The sequence below is a fragment of the Balaenoptera ricei genome, chromosome 7 (genome assembly GCF_028023285.1).
Source record: "Balaenoptera ricei isolate mBalRic1 chromosome 7, mBalRic1.hap2, whole genome shotgun sequence".
Classification (NCBI taxonomy): Eukaryota; Metazoa; Chordata; class Mammalia; order Artiodactyla; family Balaenopteridae; genus Balaenoptera; species Balaenoptera ricei.
This window is the reverse complement of record NC_082645.1, coordinates 120,076,485-120,093,169: the sequence shown is the minus strand read 5'-3', so window position 1 is coordinate 120,093,169 and position 16,685 is coordinate 120,076,485. Positions and strand designations below refer to the sequence as shown.

The window sequence follows — 16,685 nt, the reverse complement described above, 5'->3', positions numbered from 1 at the left end:
ATCCGTTGTGGGGCTGCTGCCTCAGAGGGCAGGTCGGGGGGCGGGTGGGGGTCAGGGGCAGAAGGGAGGATTTGGCCGCTCGTGGGCCGTGCACACAGCCGCCAGTGAGGCCACCAGGGACACGGAGCCACGCCTCCAGCCCCTCTCCCGCCCTTCCCTGTCAGTGTTCCCCCGGGGGTGGCAGGGTCCGGTTTGTAGAGTGAGCCTGGGGCATACTTATGGCCCGCTTTACCCAATCCAGTCACTGAAAACCCCTCAGTGAGCCTTTACGACCCTGCTGTCAGCGACTGCTGTCCCAGTGGTTCCTGGACGGCCCCAGGGGACAGAGTCTAGGTCTGCAGGGAGCCGCGTGGCTGTTACCAGCTCAGGGCTGGCAGTGGCCCCTGGGTGGACACTCGCGCTGGGTGCCTTGCCGGGTCCCAGGACCGTAAGCCGCGGTCCACTGGGTTCCTGGCACTTAGCCTGCAGGGGGTGCGCTCAATCCAAGGCAGTGCCGCGTGCCCGAGCCCGAGCAGCGGCTGCCAACCCGCCTGTGTCTTCCCTGCGATTAGTGAGCGAGCAGTGGCCGGGCGCTTCCTGGGTGCCGGGCCCTGAGCTGGTGTGGCGGGCGGGGCGACGGGCCACAGTCCTCAGCCTCTTCCAGCCCCGCAAGAGGAGGTGAACGGCAGGTTCCAGGCCCAGGGTGGACGTCACGTTCCGCCTGCGGGGCCCGGCCAGGGAGGGGGCCCAGGCACGTGGCGGGCAAAGCTAGGTTTTCACTCCAGTACAGGTAGAACGGACCGAGGCCCCGTCTCAGGTCTCTGCAGGGGCCCTGGCCCGATGGGCTGCCTCTGGGGGGCCCCACTCCGCAGCCTGCACCCCAGCAGGGCCTCCACCGCCTGATAAGGGTCTGCCGGAGGCAAGGCGGCACTCAGCAGCCGGGGCAGAACGGGGTGTCTCTGGTCACTGTGGCCACATGTTGTCAGTGAGTAAGCGAAGCTTTCCCTGCCTCCTGGTGAGCTGAACAGTAGTTGTGCTAGTTTATTTTACGTCCACGTGTAGCGTGGTTCGAGGTCACCAGAGAAGAGGGCACAGCCGCCTTTGTCACACGTGATGATCGCCTCTGCAGTTTGGGAAGGGACCGGTCGCCCCGTGGTCCATGCGTTGTTCTGATGCAGTTTGCGGAACCCGTGGCATCCTGGCGGCCTGGGCAGTTGTGGGCAACGCCCACACAGTGCACAGTTGTACCTGGGTGTGTTTTGTATGCGTCAGGTGCAGGGCGGTAGATGCCCTGCGGCCCTTGCTCAGGGCCGGGCCAGGGAATCGGCCCTTTCTGAGCTGCCGGGGCGGGGAGAAGGGGGTTCGCTCCACAGTACCTGGCCCTGCCGGGTCCCCTCAGCTTCCGGCCCCCTCAGGGGGCTTTTGTACTGGGCTGTCTTCCATCAACTTTGTGCTCATTACACAATGGGTGTGAATGTGCCCAGAAGGTTTTCAAAAAGGCTTTGTTGTGCTTTTCCAAAGAAACGTGTAGAGATGGCGAGTACGGTCAGGTACTAGGCAGTGTCTACGTTGAGAAGGGCCTCACTTCAAACTTCGATTTCTATCAAACTTGGACTCCTTCTCACATGAGAAGTGAGATCTTGAACGAATCTTTTTCAGATAGGCACTGTTCATGTCTGAGCTTGATGGCCACCTGAAATACGCTATTGAAACTACTGAGTAGGAAAGAGGGTGTAGAAAAATACCAGTCTTAAGGATCAAGTAGAGTGCTTTTTTAATTAAAAAATCACAAAAGGAATGCATACATACGACAAATTAAAGCATAAGTAAAATGCACACATCTGCATCTTACCCCCCAGAGACAGCTCCCGTTACTGGTTTGGCACCTCTCTGCACAGATGTGGTCTGTGCCTTTGTGTAGGGTGTGCATGTGTGTGTGTGTGTGTGTGTGTGTGTGTGTGATGTGTACAGACAGTCTCTTTGTCAACAAAAACACCTGCTTTGCCCTTTGGCTGCAACTTTATTTTTCAGTTAACACTGTATCATGGATACCACTCCATTTCAATGTATTAAGATCAGCACCTTTTTCTATATTATCCCAACATGCGAAAATTACAGCAGTTGTAACAGTTTTCTAGTTTTTATTTTGCCCACAAATATAGGTCCCTTTGCTCACTGTTTCTGTAGGATAGACTCCTGAAAATGGAACTGCCAGTTCGGGTGAGCGTGCGTAGCGTAGAGAGCCGGGCACGCAGTCCCCTGCCAGCCGCTTGTGAGAGGCCCCTATCCCACGTCACTCGTGGGGTGCTACCACCAGTCACTCGAGCCGGTGTGATGGGTGCGGAAGTCACCGCGTCTCTGATGTTCCAAAGAGCAGTTCTGTCATCGTTAGTGGGGTTTGGGTGTCCCTGTTTACTTTCCATCTTCCCCACCAGGGAGTAAGCCGAGTGCTGTGTTGCAGAAGCCCTCTGCCCGCTCCCGTGGCGCGGGGTGCCCGGTGCTCCTGAGCCAGGCAGCAGGGCTTCCGGCCAGACCGTGTCTTTCCCGTCCACCCCCTGTGCCCAGCGTCTGCGACCATACCGGTCACCCAGGGAGCGTCCCTAAACGTCCAGTGTTTAAAGGCAGCTCAGCCATACGCTTTTCTCTTGGCTGGTTTTTTTTTTCCTTGTTGCTTTATACGTTAATACCAATCCTGTGTCTGTCATGTACGCTACAAAAAATTATATTCTAGTCTGTCTTTTGTCTTTCTATTTTTTATTGTTATAGAAGTAAATAAATGTCCATAAATCAAAGAGCCCCGCAAGGTTCACTCGGGAAACGGCTGACCCACCCTGCCTGGCCCTGCCCTAACCCTTTCATTTGCTTAGTTTCCTGTGTGCCTGGGTTGTTTGTTTTTTTTTTAATTGAGGCATAGTTGATGTACAATATTGTACACCGGACAGTTTTTAAAGGTCATATTCCGTGTGTAGTTATTATAAAACGTTGGCCATATTCCCCATGTGTCCCTGTACTTGCTTTCAGTTCGTCCGCACGTGTCCCTGTACTTGCTTTCAGTTCGTCCCCATGTGTCCCTGTACTTGCTTTCAGTTCATCCCCATGTGTCCCTGTACTTGCTTTCAGTTCGTCCGCACGCTTTGGCAGATGGAGGAGCCCCTCTTCCACGGCAGGTAGTCCGGAAGCTCTGCTCCAGCCCGGAAGCCCCCCATGGCCCCTGGACCCCCCGCATGGTGTCCTGGGGAGACGTGGCCTCTTCCCTGGACTCCACGGGCTCCTTTGTGTGTGGTCTCCTTCATCTTGGTTGTGCAGCTCTTCCAAGCTTTCTGAGAAATGGCGCGTGGAATGTGAATCTCTTGAGGCCTCGCATGCTGGTGAATGCATTTATTCTGGCTCCCACGTGATGGATGATGTGGTTGGGTCTAGAAGCCACTTTCCTTCAGGACTTTCAGGTCCTCGTCTTGCCCCGGGAGTGGCCGCTGCAGAACCCGACACTGCTCGCAAGGTAGACCCTTGGGCCCTGCAGCTCTGAAACCTCTGTGGACGCCCCCCGGCGAGGGGCTGCAGGCCACAGCGAGCCCACGCTGACCCCTTTGGGGCGCCGGGTCTCCTCTGATGGAGCAGTACACCTCGAATTACTTTGCCAGTGATTTTCCCTGCTCCGTTTGCTCTGTCCTCTCCTGGCGTTTTTGTTAATTTGACGTTGGGCCTTTTTACTCCCATTTTTCAGATTTCTCAACTTCTTCTTCAGATATCTTCTTTCTGCTCTTTCACCTTTGTTTGAAGCGTGCTTCACTGTCCTTTCAGGATTCCAAAAAGGGCAGCTCTGAGCACACGCACTCTCTGAATTCTGTGCCGCTGCCCCCGCCATGTCCTGGGCATCCTTGGTGGCTCAGTCTCCGCTTTCCTCACTCGCTGCTGGGCGTGGTGTCAGGACAAGGCGGCGCTGCTTCCAGATAGACTGACCTCAGTGCCCCTGAAAGGGGCCCCCACTGGGGCCGGGGGCCGCGCGCTCCCTTTTGTGGGTGCTGCACTGCCCTGGATCTCAGGCGCAGCTTCCGTCCCCGGGCCAGACACGTGGTTCTGGAAACCCTGTGTCGGTTCAGCTGAGATCTTAGTGGGAGAAGAGTTGTTGTTTCCTTGCCTGTTAATCTGGTGGGGTTTGGGCTTTCTTTTTTCTTTTTAAATAATGATAAAGTAAGAAACTCAGTGTAGAAATAGAAACAAATGAAATGTGAATCTACGGTTATCTCAAAAATGTAAAAATAGTATTAAAACAATAGAAGTGGATCCTCTAGCCGGTGGGGGAGGCTGCTTTGTAGTTGGATCCTTTTCGTCTTTCGACATGAAAGTCTTGCCAGGGAACCTTGCTTTATACACAAATGCTGCAAAGCAGAGAGGGCGTCTCTCCCAGAATCAGTGCCTCCAGAGCAGGTTGAGCCTCTGGGAAGGGCTGGCACCTTCCTTGCACATCTTTGATTTCTCTGGGGAGCGTCGTTTAGGGGGCCTGCTTCTCTCTCCTCTTTCCAGGATCCACAGAACAACCGTCCTTTGCCTCTGAGCCTCCTTCAGGGTCACCCGGCAGCCTGGACCCCCAGCCCTGCCCCCTGTGCTCCCCAAAGGGCAGAGTCACAGTGGCCGTGAGACACACACATGGCCCGGTTCTTATAACCCAAACCAGCTTACGTCCGATTCCGGGGGGAATTTGGTTGTGTTGCTTGTTGCTCTAGACAGCAGTAAACTTCCTGTTCCAGAAAGATTAAAAACAGCAGGGTAGCTGATTAAAAACAAAAACAAAAACAAAAGGTAAAAAAACTCGCCGGTTTGCAAATCCACAAGTAGTAGAAGCTTGAATGTAGTTGAGGAAAGCCTCGGAACACACACGTCTCCGGGGTGGTGGTCTTACCACTGTCCTGGACCCCCGAGCTGCTGGCCTGTGGGGCTGAGATTCCTGTGTCTGGAGGCCACCGGGAGGGCCCCGGCTGTGTGAGGCTGCCCTCTTCCCAAGACGGCCCACCCCCGATGTGGGACTGGACTGGCCCAGCTTGGGGGGTGGTCTGGGCTCCAGGCGCAGAGGCTGGGACCACCGTGGGCTTAAAGATGCGGGTTTGCAAAGGGCTCCACGCACACAAGCAGAGCTGTTAACCAAAACCAAACCAAGCCTAAGCACCTGTGCCCAGGGGTCAGGCGAACACCTGCAGGCAGCATGGCTAATCCTCTCCCCTGGGCGGTTTGACCTTAGCACCCTCTCGGTGGCCGGGAGCTCGAGTGGGCAGCTGGCTCCTGGGCTGTTACCTGAGGGAGGAATTTGTGATTCTCAGGTGAACGGGAAAGTCTGTAATGTAGGGGTCATAGTAACATTCGTGGGCCAGAGCCCCAAAACCATCGCTGATGGCAAGGTTTCCTCCCAGCTCCTTGTAAACACAGTGGCCGCTCGAACGTGTATATAACCCTCTGTCGCAGACAGTTCACTGAAGGCATCAGGCACGTTTGAGTCAGTGTTTGGACTGATGGATGGGGCTGGACGTCTTCTGCCCGAGGCCTCAGGTTGCCGCCTTGCTCCACCCTGGAACACCGCATCTGGGTTCAGCTAATATTTACCCAATGAGCATAGTCTTACACTGCCCACGAGATAACCTTGACCCCATTTGTGTCTGCCTGCTTGTAATGGTGTCTCCTTTTCGTGCAGCTTCTGAACCCAATCTGAAATTACGCTCCAGGCTAAAGCAGAAAGTGGCTGAAAGACGGAGCAGCCCCCTGTTACGCAGGAAAGATGGTCCAGTGGTCACGGCTCTAAAAAAGCGTCCTTTGGATGTCACAGGTATGTTCGTGCAAACCCCGCTGCCCTCTGAGAGGCTCTCCTGTGCGCTGTCCCTTCAGCACCGAAACCTGCCTCTCCGCACGTCCCCACCGCCGCCCGCCCCCCGCCCCAAGGGCTCTTGTGCCCGCAGTGCCAGCCCCAGGAGTCCCAGGGCCACGGTTGGCGCCCCAGCAGGGGGTCTCAGGCCCGTCCCTATCCGTCCCTATCCCTGTACGGCAGCGTGTCCTGTTCCCGACCTTGACCCAGCCCGGCAGGTGAGAGCAGTCAGACCTCCTGACGTCACAGGAGACTTTCAGGAATTTTAAGTGGAGGCTTCCCCGAAGGTGGGGTTTTAACTGATCCTGCCCTAGCAGTGGTGAATGCCACGTTTCCTACCTGCCCCACTGCCCATTAAACAGTGTCTGAACCACTGGAGAGCGTGAGAATCTTCCTGGGAAGAGTGGGACGGACAGGGGCGGGGGAAGGAGGAGGGAGCCTGGGAGTTTCCGAGTCTCCGTTCACGCGCTGCTCTCGGCCCCCACCTAGCGGCCGCCTCGGGGAAGCACACCCACCAGGCAGAGCCCCGTCCTGGGATGCACCCCACTTCCCGACACACACCCCAGTCCCTAGGGCGCACCTCACTTCCTGGGCGTGCACCCCACTTCCAGAGGGTGCACATCCACCAGCCCTAAAATCACGGGACAGAGGGGCTGCTCAGGCGGCCTGGTAACAGGAGGGGCGGGACCTTGTTTGCACCAAGTGCAGGGTTTGGTGGGAAAACCAGGGCTCTCGACAGCGTCCTTCAGGGCCAAGTTCCCAGGGAAGGAGGAGGGGCTCCTGGGTGCTGGTGCTCCCCACGTGAGGGGCCGGGAACCTCACACTCAGATCTGAGTCCAGGGCCTGGGATGGGATGAGAGCCGGAGTGCCCTCAGCCCTGTCCCGCAGCCCGGGGCTGAAACCCCTAGTCCGAGGGTCTGCTTCTGGACTTCGTGGGTTTGTGTGAAGCGGAGCCTGAGGCCTCATGCCCGGGGGCTCATCTTTGTCATCGTGTGGTCATTCTGGTAGAGAGATCAGGGAAAAGTGTCACCTCAAGATCCTCTGCCTGGGGGATTCCGTTCAGACTCGGGCCCCGAATGAGTTGGAGCGTGTGTCTCACCACACGTGGACCTCGTCTCTCTGAGGGATGCCAGGCCGCGGACGGCAGGCCCCTGCGTTTATTTCCAGTCCTGCCTCTGGGGGGACGGAGTCCCTGGCGGCTTCTTTCTGAGCGCCAGAGGCTCTGGCGTTCGTGCTGTCAGCCTGTGACTGTGTCAGGACCGGGCTGGGCACCAAAATGGTGAGCTGCGTTCTCACCTCCAGGGAGCTTCCGATCTAACTCCAGAGCCCAGACGTCACGTGTGGGGCAGCTAACGCACCGCACGCGGCCCCAGCTTGGCCCTGGGCTGTGTTACCCAAAGAGGGCACAGCGAAGGCAGCAGGGCAGGGCAGCGGTGGAGGCCACGCCGGGCCCGGGGAAGCTCTATGGGTGAATGCAGGCAGCACGGAGATGAGGGATGGATTTCCCGGCCAGCACACCCCGCGGCGGCTGGAGAGGCAGGGTGCTCTGAGCAGAGCTGGCTTTCCACAAGACTGGAAAATAAGGAGTTCCAGGCAGGGAGGGTCCCAGAGAGAGCGGGGGCACCTCCCCCGGGGTACTGGGGAGGTGGTGAAGGTCCCTGAGCAGGAGAGGTCCACAGCGTCGCGGAAGCAGCTCCACCGGCCGGTACAGGGGGACAGGGAGGGACGGCGGTGAGACGCAGGCCAGAGGTGGTGCTGAGATGATGGTGAGACAGGTCCCGGGACGTGGCAGTGTCACTCTGCCTGTTCCCAGTCCCTCGTCAAAGCCGTGCCCATCAGGGAAAGCAAACGAGGGAATCAGCTGCCCCTCCAACACTATCCGGAGAAAATTGCCGTTAACATCTGAGCATATTTCCTTCCAGTCCTTTTTCTGTGCATTTGTCACACGCCCTGTGTACACTTGTATCCTTTCCTCACTTGATATCAGTCACAACACTTTCTGGCACCTTTAATGGTATTCCATCGTGCTGATACAAATAATATCGTGACGATTACGCATTTATATTTGTTTTCTTAGACCAGATTCCTTGAAGTGGAATGAAAAAATAATCAACATTATTGAGTTGAAAACGGGTGAAAAGTTGGGAGAGATATATATTTTTTTATTGCCCCCGAAAGTTGTCGTGCTTTCCCACGCACACCTGGGAGAATTTATCTGCCGATGCTGCTGAGACAGGCCCGCTTAAAGGAAGATGGGAGGGGCTCACCACGTGGGCGTCCGAGGCAGGGGGATGGCTGCCATGGGGGTCGGGGAAGCAAGCCCTGTCTTCACGCGTGAAGTGTGACACCTGCCAGCCCAGGTGGCCTTCCCAACCGCCCCCGGTCAGGGGGGCGCATGTGAATGTGACTTCACTGGGCGGAGACCAGGCTCTGGATCTGGTGGGAGGAGGGAGGGGAGCCGGGGCCTGAGTTCACCATCAGTGCCCCGGAGGGCGGGGCGGGCCCTCGAGTGGAGAGAGCCACTTGCTGCCAGGGTGTCCCGAGGGGGACCGCTGCTCGGTGGAGAGGATGAGAGCGCTCACGGTCCCCTGGGTTGAGGGGGTCGTGCATGTGCCCTTGGGGTCAGGTCTCCTTCCCCGAGTGAGCCGGGCCTGTGGGGTTGGGCGCTGGGGGATGGGCACTGCCGTCCACACCAGCACCCTCAGCCTCCTCACTGTCACCCCGAGTTCAGCTGGAACCAGGTTTCAGGGTCCGCCAGCCCCCGCGGGCAGCTCCGTGGTCTCGTGCGCTGAAGGGTGGCCTGCTGAGCACCCTCGGGGCGCCAGCTTAGGGACGTGGCCCAGGCCTCCCCTCCTCGAGCCTGGGAGCCCAGATCAGGGCAGAGTCTTAAGTCGTCAGTGCCCGTGGTCGGTGAGTACTCAGGAGGGAAAGGCAAATGGCTCAGGCTGGCTCCCTCTGGAAGGTTTTAACCAGAGGCTGCCATTGATAAACGCCGTTCAGCCAGACAAGATCCTCCTATTACGTCGCGTGTTTGCACACACAGCAACGGCGGCTCTCTTGGAACTGAGGGGCCGACCCGGCTGGGACACACGGCCGCCTCAGTCCCAACCCCGATGCGTGGGCTGGGGCTACTCCCCCCGCCAAGGCTACTTGGAGAGTATCTTGGGGTGAGTTTTCAGATAACCCTGATCAATGGCAGAAGCCACCAGCTGTGCTCTTCCCTGAATGTTTGGAAAATGCAAGGATTAGCTCAAAGCACACGTTGACCGAGGGGGCTCTGTAAGCAAGCACAGTGGACCTGACCTTTCCCTGTTCACAGTCATTTGGCCTCTGTGTTTTCTTGCCTTTTCTTGTTAGAATATCAATAAGTGTTCAGGGTCTCTTTTTCTGGGGTTTACGATCATCTTGATGAGACTTTTCGAAAGGGGAATAAAGTTGAGAGTGTGCACAGCTTAGAAGGTGCCAGTGGGGCCCCGGTGAGCCACAGGCTTGCGAAGCTCACAAGGGGTCGCTAGCAAAACTGAGAGCAGGGAATTAGCTCCATGGCCCTTGTTTGGGGACCGTGGTCCTGTTCTTTCTTGCTGGGACTTCTGCCGTCAGCCAGCTCGAAGCAGAAGTGCAGCTTTGAGGACAGGCGGCCAGCGCAGCTCAGGGCCTCGGAAGCTGTGTCCTTGCCTGACCCGAGTCAGGCTCACAGGTGTCTCTCCCACCCCCAGACTCGGCCTGCAGCAGCGCCCCGGGCTCCGCACCCAGCTCGCCCAACAACAGCTCTGGGAACGCCAGCGCGGAGAATGGGATCGCGCCCGCTGTCCCCAGCATCCCGACCGAGGTCAGTGCCCAGCGCTCCTGCCCACGTCTGGTTTTTTGGCTCCAAAGAGCAGTTTCCAGCTGCCCTTCAATCTTGACTGTCAGGGGCAGCGTTTCAGAAGCATCTCAGGAACCAGGAGCCACTGACCACAGGGGTCAGCAACCCTCACCTCTGCCGGTCAGACCCCAGGTGTGCTACAGATTGAGAGGGATGTGGGTGCAGAGAGAGTTCTGGGAGAGCTCTCTCTGGGGGGCTGCTCCGGCCAGGTGGAGGGGCCCCAAGGCTGGCTGCAGGTCGTGCCCTTGACCAGACCTCGGTCAGGGCCACGTTCGGGGCCGGAGGTTCCAGAACCTTCGCTCCATTCATTCATCTCCCTCTTTATTCACTTTCTCTCCCCCGGCTCATCCCACAAGTGTCTCTGGAGCTCCTGCCTCGTGCCAGCCCTGTGCCAGGCACCCTCCCCCGCAAGGGCCTGCTTCCAGTCGTCTCTCCCGTGCCCACTGGGACGGGCGGGTGCCGACCGGTATCAGGGGCCCGAGGGCGGGGGCGACCGCTGGGGAGCCGGCTGCACACCTCGTTTCCCTGGACTGAGCCAGCGGTGCCGTGTACTTCCTGCTCAGACGGTCCTCCTGACTGCAAGGTTCTCATGAGGATTTTTACGTTCCTTCCAACTTACAGGAGGCTATAATTTATCAAATACTGGTATTTACTTTCTTCCTTAAATATTTAGAAATGAGTCCTGCCCTTCCAGAGGGTTGACAAGTCTTAGCTGGAGGACACAGGCACACCTGTCCACTCCATTTTCATTTCCAATTTCTAGACGCTTAAGGTATAAGCAGATTTTTAGAAACTAAGATGACTGCTAGAAATGATTTTGTACTACTGCCTCTGGCTTGCCGAATCCCCATTTTCTTTTATTCTTTTCCTTTATATGTCTACTCCTTTTATTACCTGTGCAGTTCAACCTACCGGTTTAAATACTTGTTTACATTATTAAAAGTTTTAACAATCCTTCTCTGTGGGACTGAGTTCATAGCTGAGGTCTACCTGTAATTAGCCTTAGAGCTTGGCCTAGAAATTGCTACCTGGAATGAGATGTGAGTGCTGGATGTGGCTTGTCAGTAGCTGTCATAGATCCTGATTTTATTTAAAACGGGCAGTTATGTACCTAATGGTTCATGTTGTAGAGATGCCTTATTTGGGTGGATGCCAGTTTAAATTATGTGTTAATTTTTACAAATCACATGTTAATGTAAATTAAGCTACTGCAGATTGGTAGACGTCAGAGGATTCACAAGAAACGTAAAGAGTGCAGTTTTCATGTTTTACGTTAGATATTCATTGTGATCGTGGGGGTAGTCTTTGAAAATCTGATCACAGTTGGATGTCCTTTGTGGATTTCAAGTACAGTTAGAATGGGACAGTCCTCTGAGAGCTCCTCCTCCAGTCCAGAGGTGAGGCGGGGTGCTCATGCGGGAGCGAGGCCCACCGGCCCGGCACCCCCTTTCCCTGCTTGACTGAGGGGCGCTCAGCAACCTCCACACCTTCCCCGCCCCACTTACATGGAGGAAGCAGGGCTCCCCGGACCCGTGGACAGCCTCTCCCCAGGGGAGGACATTCGGCCGATGCCGAAAGCCAAGTGTGATTCGGGGGCATGCAGAGGGCGCGCTGCCCCGGCCCTGGCCTTTCTGGGCAGCTGGGCAGCTGAGGAGCACGTCTAGGGCAGATGGAGATGGCCGGCACCGGAAATGCGGACAAATCAACATACCAGACAATTCCCAGAAGGCCGCTTTAGTTCTAAAAATAAATCAGGTAAAAAAAAAAAAAAAAAAAGCCTTGGTTATAAAGAGGAAATGACAACTTTCAAACATTAAATGTTTGCTTATTTTGTTCCTGGACAAATCCAGGAACAAAATCGTGCTTTCCTTGGCAATCTCAATCACTTTCTCTAAATCATAGCTTGCTGATTTTTTTTTTTTTTAATCTAGAAAAAGGACTACTTTTTAAAGTAGCCTTTTAATCATTACTGTACAGTTGAATATGTGAACGAACTAAAGGTGGCCGCAGCCATGTCTCTGGGGAAGATGCACTAACTTCCCTCCCAGGTGAAGAACGCTGGTCCTTCCTGCTCTGCCCTTAGAGCATGAGGACGGAGTTTATCACGTGCGTGTGTGTTTCCAAGTATGACACCATTAAGCCACCTAGGAAATTCTGCAAAGCACCGAATACCTGCGCACACGCCCTGGGGTGGTAATCGCCCTGTCCTCTGATGGACTTTCCAGCCGGGGCTACAGGTAGCCCACCATTGTTTACAATAACTTGTGACAACTTTCAGCTCATATTTTTTTTAACCTTGCAAATGAAATTTTAAAGCACCCAAAATGTTTCTCATCCTTAATTATGTAGTCCGTTGTGAGAAGAACTAGGAGAGAATTGGTTATATGTCCAGCGCTAATGTTATTTTCCATGACATCACCAGCTGGCGTCACGGCAACCACCTTCTCGTCCTCTTCTTCCTGTGCCCTTGGTCCCGCACGTGTCACTGGGGGTCTAGTGAGGGAGGATACAGTGTGAATAGGACAGTGTCCTTTTAGCAAAGAACCTTCATTCTAGAAGCAAAAAGATGTGAAATACGACAGCAATTCAAGTCCTTGGGGACTGGTACTTAACCACACGTGATAAATAAGTTCCCAAGTCATCAACAAGATTTTTCCAACCTGAACGTCCCCATGTGTAAACGTGCCCTCATGGATTTATCCTCTGACACACTGTAGCACAGCGTGGAGAGAGCGCTCCTGTGGCCAGGTCTGTGTGCGTCCAGCTTTATCTCCTAAGAGTGCATCCTGAGGGTGGAGTGGGATTTTAGGATTTAAGGTTAGATCCCGGTTTTAAGGCTTTTGACATGGATCGCCAAATTGTCCTGCAGAAGGAGCACGCCGATTTATGATCCAGCCAGCAGTGTGTTTCTGTTTCTCTGGGTCAAGGTGCTGTAGTCATTTTTGAAAATCTTTGCCAACTGGATAGGTTTTTAAATGTTTTTAGATTTTTAGATATGTTTTTAGATTACTGATGATGTTGAGTATTTTTTTTCTCCATACTGGTTCTTCTTTGTCATTTCTCACTAATTGTTGTTTGATTTGCATGCTCTTTATATATTGGTCTTTGTCTCTACTATACGTTGCCAACCTTGTTGTCACCATTATTTGCCTTTTATGTGAGGGGATTTCTCTGGTTTCTACCTCTCATGTTATGTTTGGAAAGACATTCCCGACTCTAAGAATATATTTTTAAATATATTGTCCTAGATTTTATTCTGATAGTTTACAATGATGAGTGAACTGAATAAGAACAAAACAAGAGAGTGAAGGATTGTGAATCAGGCTGTAGTGCTTGTGGCCTGCTTTGAATGCCGTGTTCGCCCCCGTGCTGTCCTCGTTAATAGATTTCTGTACTGGGGATCTCAGAACTGGGCGTGGTCTGCCCCGAAGTGTTTTCTGTGGTCGTTTCCCTTGGCGAGTGTCACCCAGGCTTGGCGGTGCAGAGCCTGTGTGATGGCCCTGTGTGCTCTGTCCCCAGACCAGCCTGGCGCACAGACTCGTGACGCGAGAAGGCTCGGTGGGCCCGCTGCCCCTGTACACGTCACCATCCCTGCCCAACATCACGCTGGGACTTCCCGCCACCGGCCCCTCCGCGGTAAGTGGGCGCCCACGGGTCTGGGTGGCAGTGGCGCGGGGCGGCCGTCCCAGGCCCCTGACTCCGGGAGCCCGGTTGTGCCTCTCCAGGGGGCGGCCAGCCAGCAGGAGGCCGAGAGACTGGCCCTCCCGGCCCTCCAGCAACGCATCTCCCTCTTCCCCGGCACCCACCTCACCCCCTACCTGGGCACCGCACCCCTGGAGCGTGACTCGGGGGCGGCTCCCAGCTCCCTTCTGCAGCACGTGGTCCTCCTGGAGCAGCCGCCCGCGCAGACGCCCCTCGTCACAGGTGAGCACGCTGCGGGCCGCGTCAGGCCGTCGTGGGCTCCCCGGGAGGGCCGGCGGGGTGGCTTGTCCCCCGCAGACCTTCTGGACTTGCCCCTCGCATGCCAGGCTGTGGCCGGATACACCGAGTCCACTCGCAGAGCCCGGTGCGTGGAAGCAGGAGCGTCAGACACACCTGCCGGTTAATTTCCCGAGAGCAGGCTGACGGCCCCTCTGATGGGTCTGCCCTTTGGGTCGTCGGACACGTGATGGAAGCCCAGGGTTGGCTCTGGTGGGCAGCGAGCGGGTTTCTATTAGCAGTAACATTTTTGTTAATGTGCCCCATCTAAGGGGTGGTTATATTTAGAAAAAAATAGGAGATTTGGTATGAAATTTGCCTAGCAACAACAGTGTAAAAGTGTTACTTTCCGAGTGACGGAGTGCGTGGGGCTCGCCATGAAATGAGGGGGCCCTGCCGTAGGGTCATCACCCCAGGTCCAGGCCCCATCCAGCGGGGTGTTCAGCTTCCTCCCTGGGTTTTGCAGGGGTCTACTGAGCCCTGAGTATCAGCGGGGCGGCCCTGACCTCGCTCCCTCCTCAGCTGTGAGGTGCGCTGGTTGCGGTGGTGACTCTTGGTCTTTTATCGTTTTTAACCTTCAACCTCGCTCTCTCCCTCACTTCCCTGCTGGCCTGTCTGTCCTTCCTGGGGGTCTCGTGGGCCCTTCCCCGCCCCCTCCCTGATCCTGGGATCTCTGGAGTCACCCTACACTCGTAGGAAGGCCCGGGAAGCCCTGCCAGGGTCCAGAGCTGTGCCAGTGTGGCCATCCACATTGAAACTGAAAGCTAACAGCAGAGGGAAAGGTTTGACGGGGAGTGCCACGTGTGACTCATCGGGTGCTCATGTGGCCCCTGGCTGTGGGGCAGCAGGAACGTGGAACACTCCGTCAGCCCAGGAAGCTCTCAGCCCCGGCGCGGCGCTTAGCCCCAGCTCTCAGCGTGGAAGCAGCCTGCGTGGGCCTCCCTCTCTCCTCCCACGCAGCACGCGGGATGCCGCTCGCTCAGCACTGGCAAGGCCCGCTCGGCGCCTTCTGGACCCACCGCCCTTTTCTCAGAGCCCTTTCTCTGCATCAGGCCCCGCTCAGGTGCCCCCGGCCCTCCTCCCGGGCCCTCCGTGCAGGCAGGTTCTGGGCATGCTTCCGCCCCCCGGAGAACAGACGCTGGGCTGTCCCTGCAAACTTGCCCCCCCCGTGGGCGCCCCCGCGGTGTGTGATGCTGGAAGGTACACAGTAGACATTTCTGCGATGGAGCCTGTGCCAGGAGGGGTGTCTGAGCAGAGTCAGGAAGGGTCATTCACTGCAGGTTTGCCTCTGGCAGGTTCCCGGAGGTTCCCCAGTGGTCGACCCACGGACCCGCCTGCTTGCTGGTGGTCACTATGGACAGACAGACAGTGTCAGAGCTAGAACCGCATCATTTCACAAATACTCAGAAGCAGGTCCCTGTGGGAGGGGCAGGCTGGGCCCTCCCCCCGCCCAACCCATCGGGCCTCTGCAGGCAGCTGGTCACCCAGCACAGAATTTGATCCTAATTAACTGTGCCCTCATGCTTGAAAGTTTTACAACATATACTGAACACCAGCTGCTTTTGAGTTATCGTCAAAAACTCCTGTTAATGATCTAAGGGGTCATCTTTAGGTTCTGAACCGGAAACTACCTGCCCGCTGATGGGTTCGCTACTGGAAGGTCAGGACGTCCAGTTTTCAGTGACGCTGACACTACACTTGTCCCCGAGCGTGGTAGCCCCACAGTTTTACCCTCCAGAGGCACTAGAGTCAAGTTTGGGGTGAGTGGGATGGGGGTGAGAGGTGAGGTCTGGGGGCAGAACAAAACTGGGGTCCAGCCCGAAAGGCCTGCGCCCCGGGCAGCTCCGTGTCAAACCCAAGCATCGCCGGCATCGGGGTGTGTAAGGCCTCTCCACCGTCAGCGCACGCCCGCGCCCCCGCGGGAACCGCGGCCTGTGTCCTCTGGGAGGCGTCGCCCGGTGAAGGCAGGCGTCTGCGCCGTCGTCGAGCTACTGGAGGCCCAGATCAGAGGGAGGGGAACCCTGGAGAACCCGCAGCGGCGGCAGGAACCGGAGTCCCAGCGTCGCCGGCCCGCCTGAGCTCCTTGTTCCTGAGCCTGAGTCCAGCCGGACATCAGATCTCCATGGAATCAGTATTCCCTCTGGAAACGAGAGAAGCTTCTCTGCGGGATATGATGCGGGGTCGGCCCAGATGACCCCAGCGCAGGGCTCTGCTGTCCCATCACCTGTTACGCCCTCATCCTTGGGGGTCCACAGGAGCTTTAAAAACAACAAGGGATGTTTTCCAAGAAGGGACCTTTTCAGTAACTAAGTAGCCTTTTAATCCCATAAATGTTGCGTTTTGGGCTGACGTCCTTATCCCCTCCATGAAATGGTTTAATCCCCCATCATACCTACATCAACAGTTGATGAATTCTGAAAGACCTTCTTTACGATGATGCCATTCTTTTTTTAAAACTTTTCTAGAAAGCTGGGGAGAGAATGATTCTATTCTATCTCTAACACATTTTGAGTTATTCAGTTTAATTTAGTAGCCAAGCAGACAGTAACGTTTAAGATAACTTACCTTTCCAGAAAACTACTGGTTTGGATAAAAAGAGATGGTGGCTTAGGAAACTGTGATTGATTACCTTTTTGGAAAGGTAACAAGGGACAGTTTTGCTAGGGTTGAGGGTTTTTTTCCTCTTGGCACAAAGTAGTATTTTTAATTCAGAAATAGCCCCCACGAAGGGACCAGGAAAAGACTGAGAGTCCGTGCCCACCGGGGGTCTCAGGCTCGACTAAACATGGCGACACAGCCCCGCTGGCTTTGGAGACCCTGGGGGAGGGCAGGAGCCACCCACCTGTCAGCAGGGCCACCTCGGGCAGGTGCCCCGTCGCAGGAGCCAGCCTCTCCGAGCAGCCGAGAGCTGGCGTGCCAGTTCACCTGCTGTTTCTCCTGGTCAGACACCCTGATCTGGGGTCATAGTCTGCCTGAGTGATGTTTAGATGTTGTTCAGGTGCCAGGGAACAG

At 55.8% G+C, this 16,685-nt stretch overlaps 1 protein-coding gene across 8 annotated transcripts in view; it reads left to right on the top strand.

The window, feature by feature from the left end:
* Positions 1–16,685, top strand: part of HDAC4 (histone deacetylase 4) — a 291,082-nt gene that overhangs the window by 214,619 nt on the left and 59,778 nt on the right. For all 8 annotated transcript variants that reach the window (XM_059929089.1, XM_059929090.1, XM_059929091.1 and 5 more), the window contains 4 exons: positions 5,663–5,794; positions 9,547–9,659; positions 13,215–13,331; positions 13,421–13,619. In XM_059929089.1, the coding sequence (XP_059785072.1) occupies positions 5,663–5,794; positions 9,547–9,659; positions 13,215–13,331; positions 13,421–13,619 (561 nt within the window). The remainder of the gene's footprint in view (positions 1–5,662; positions 5,795–9,546; positions 9,660–13,214; positions 13,332–13,420; positions 13,620–16,685) is intronic.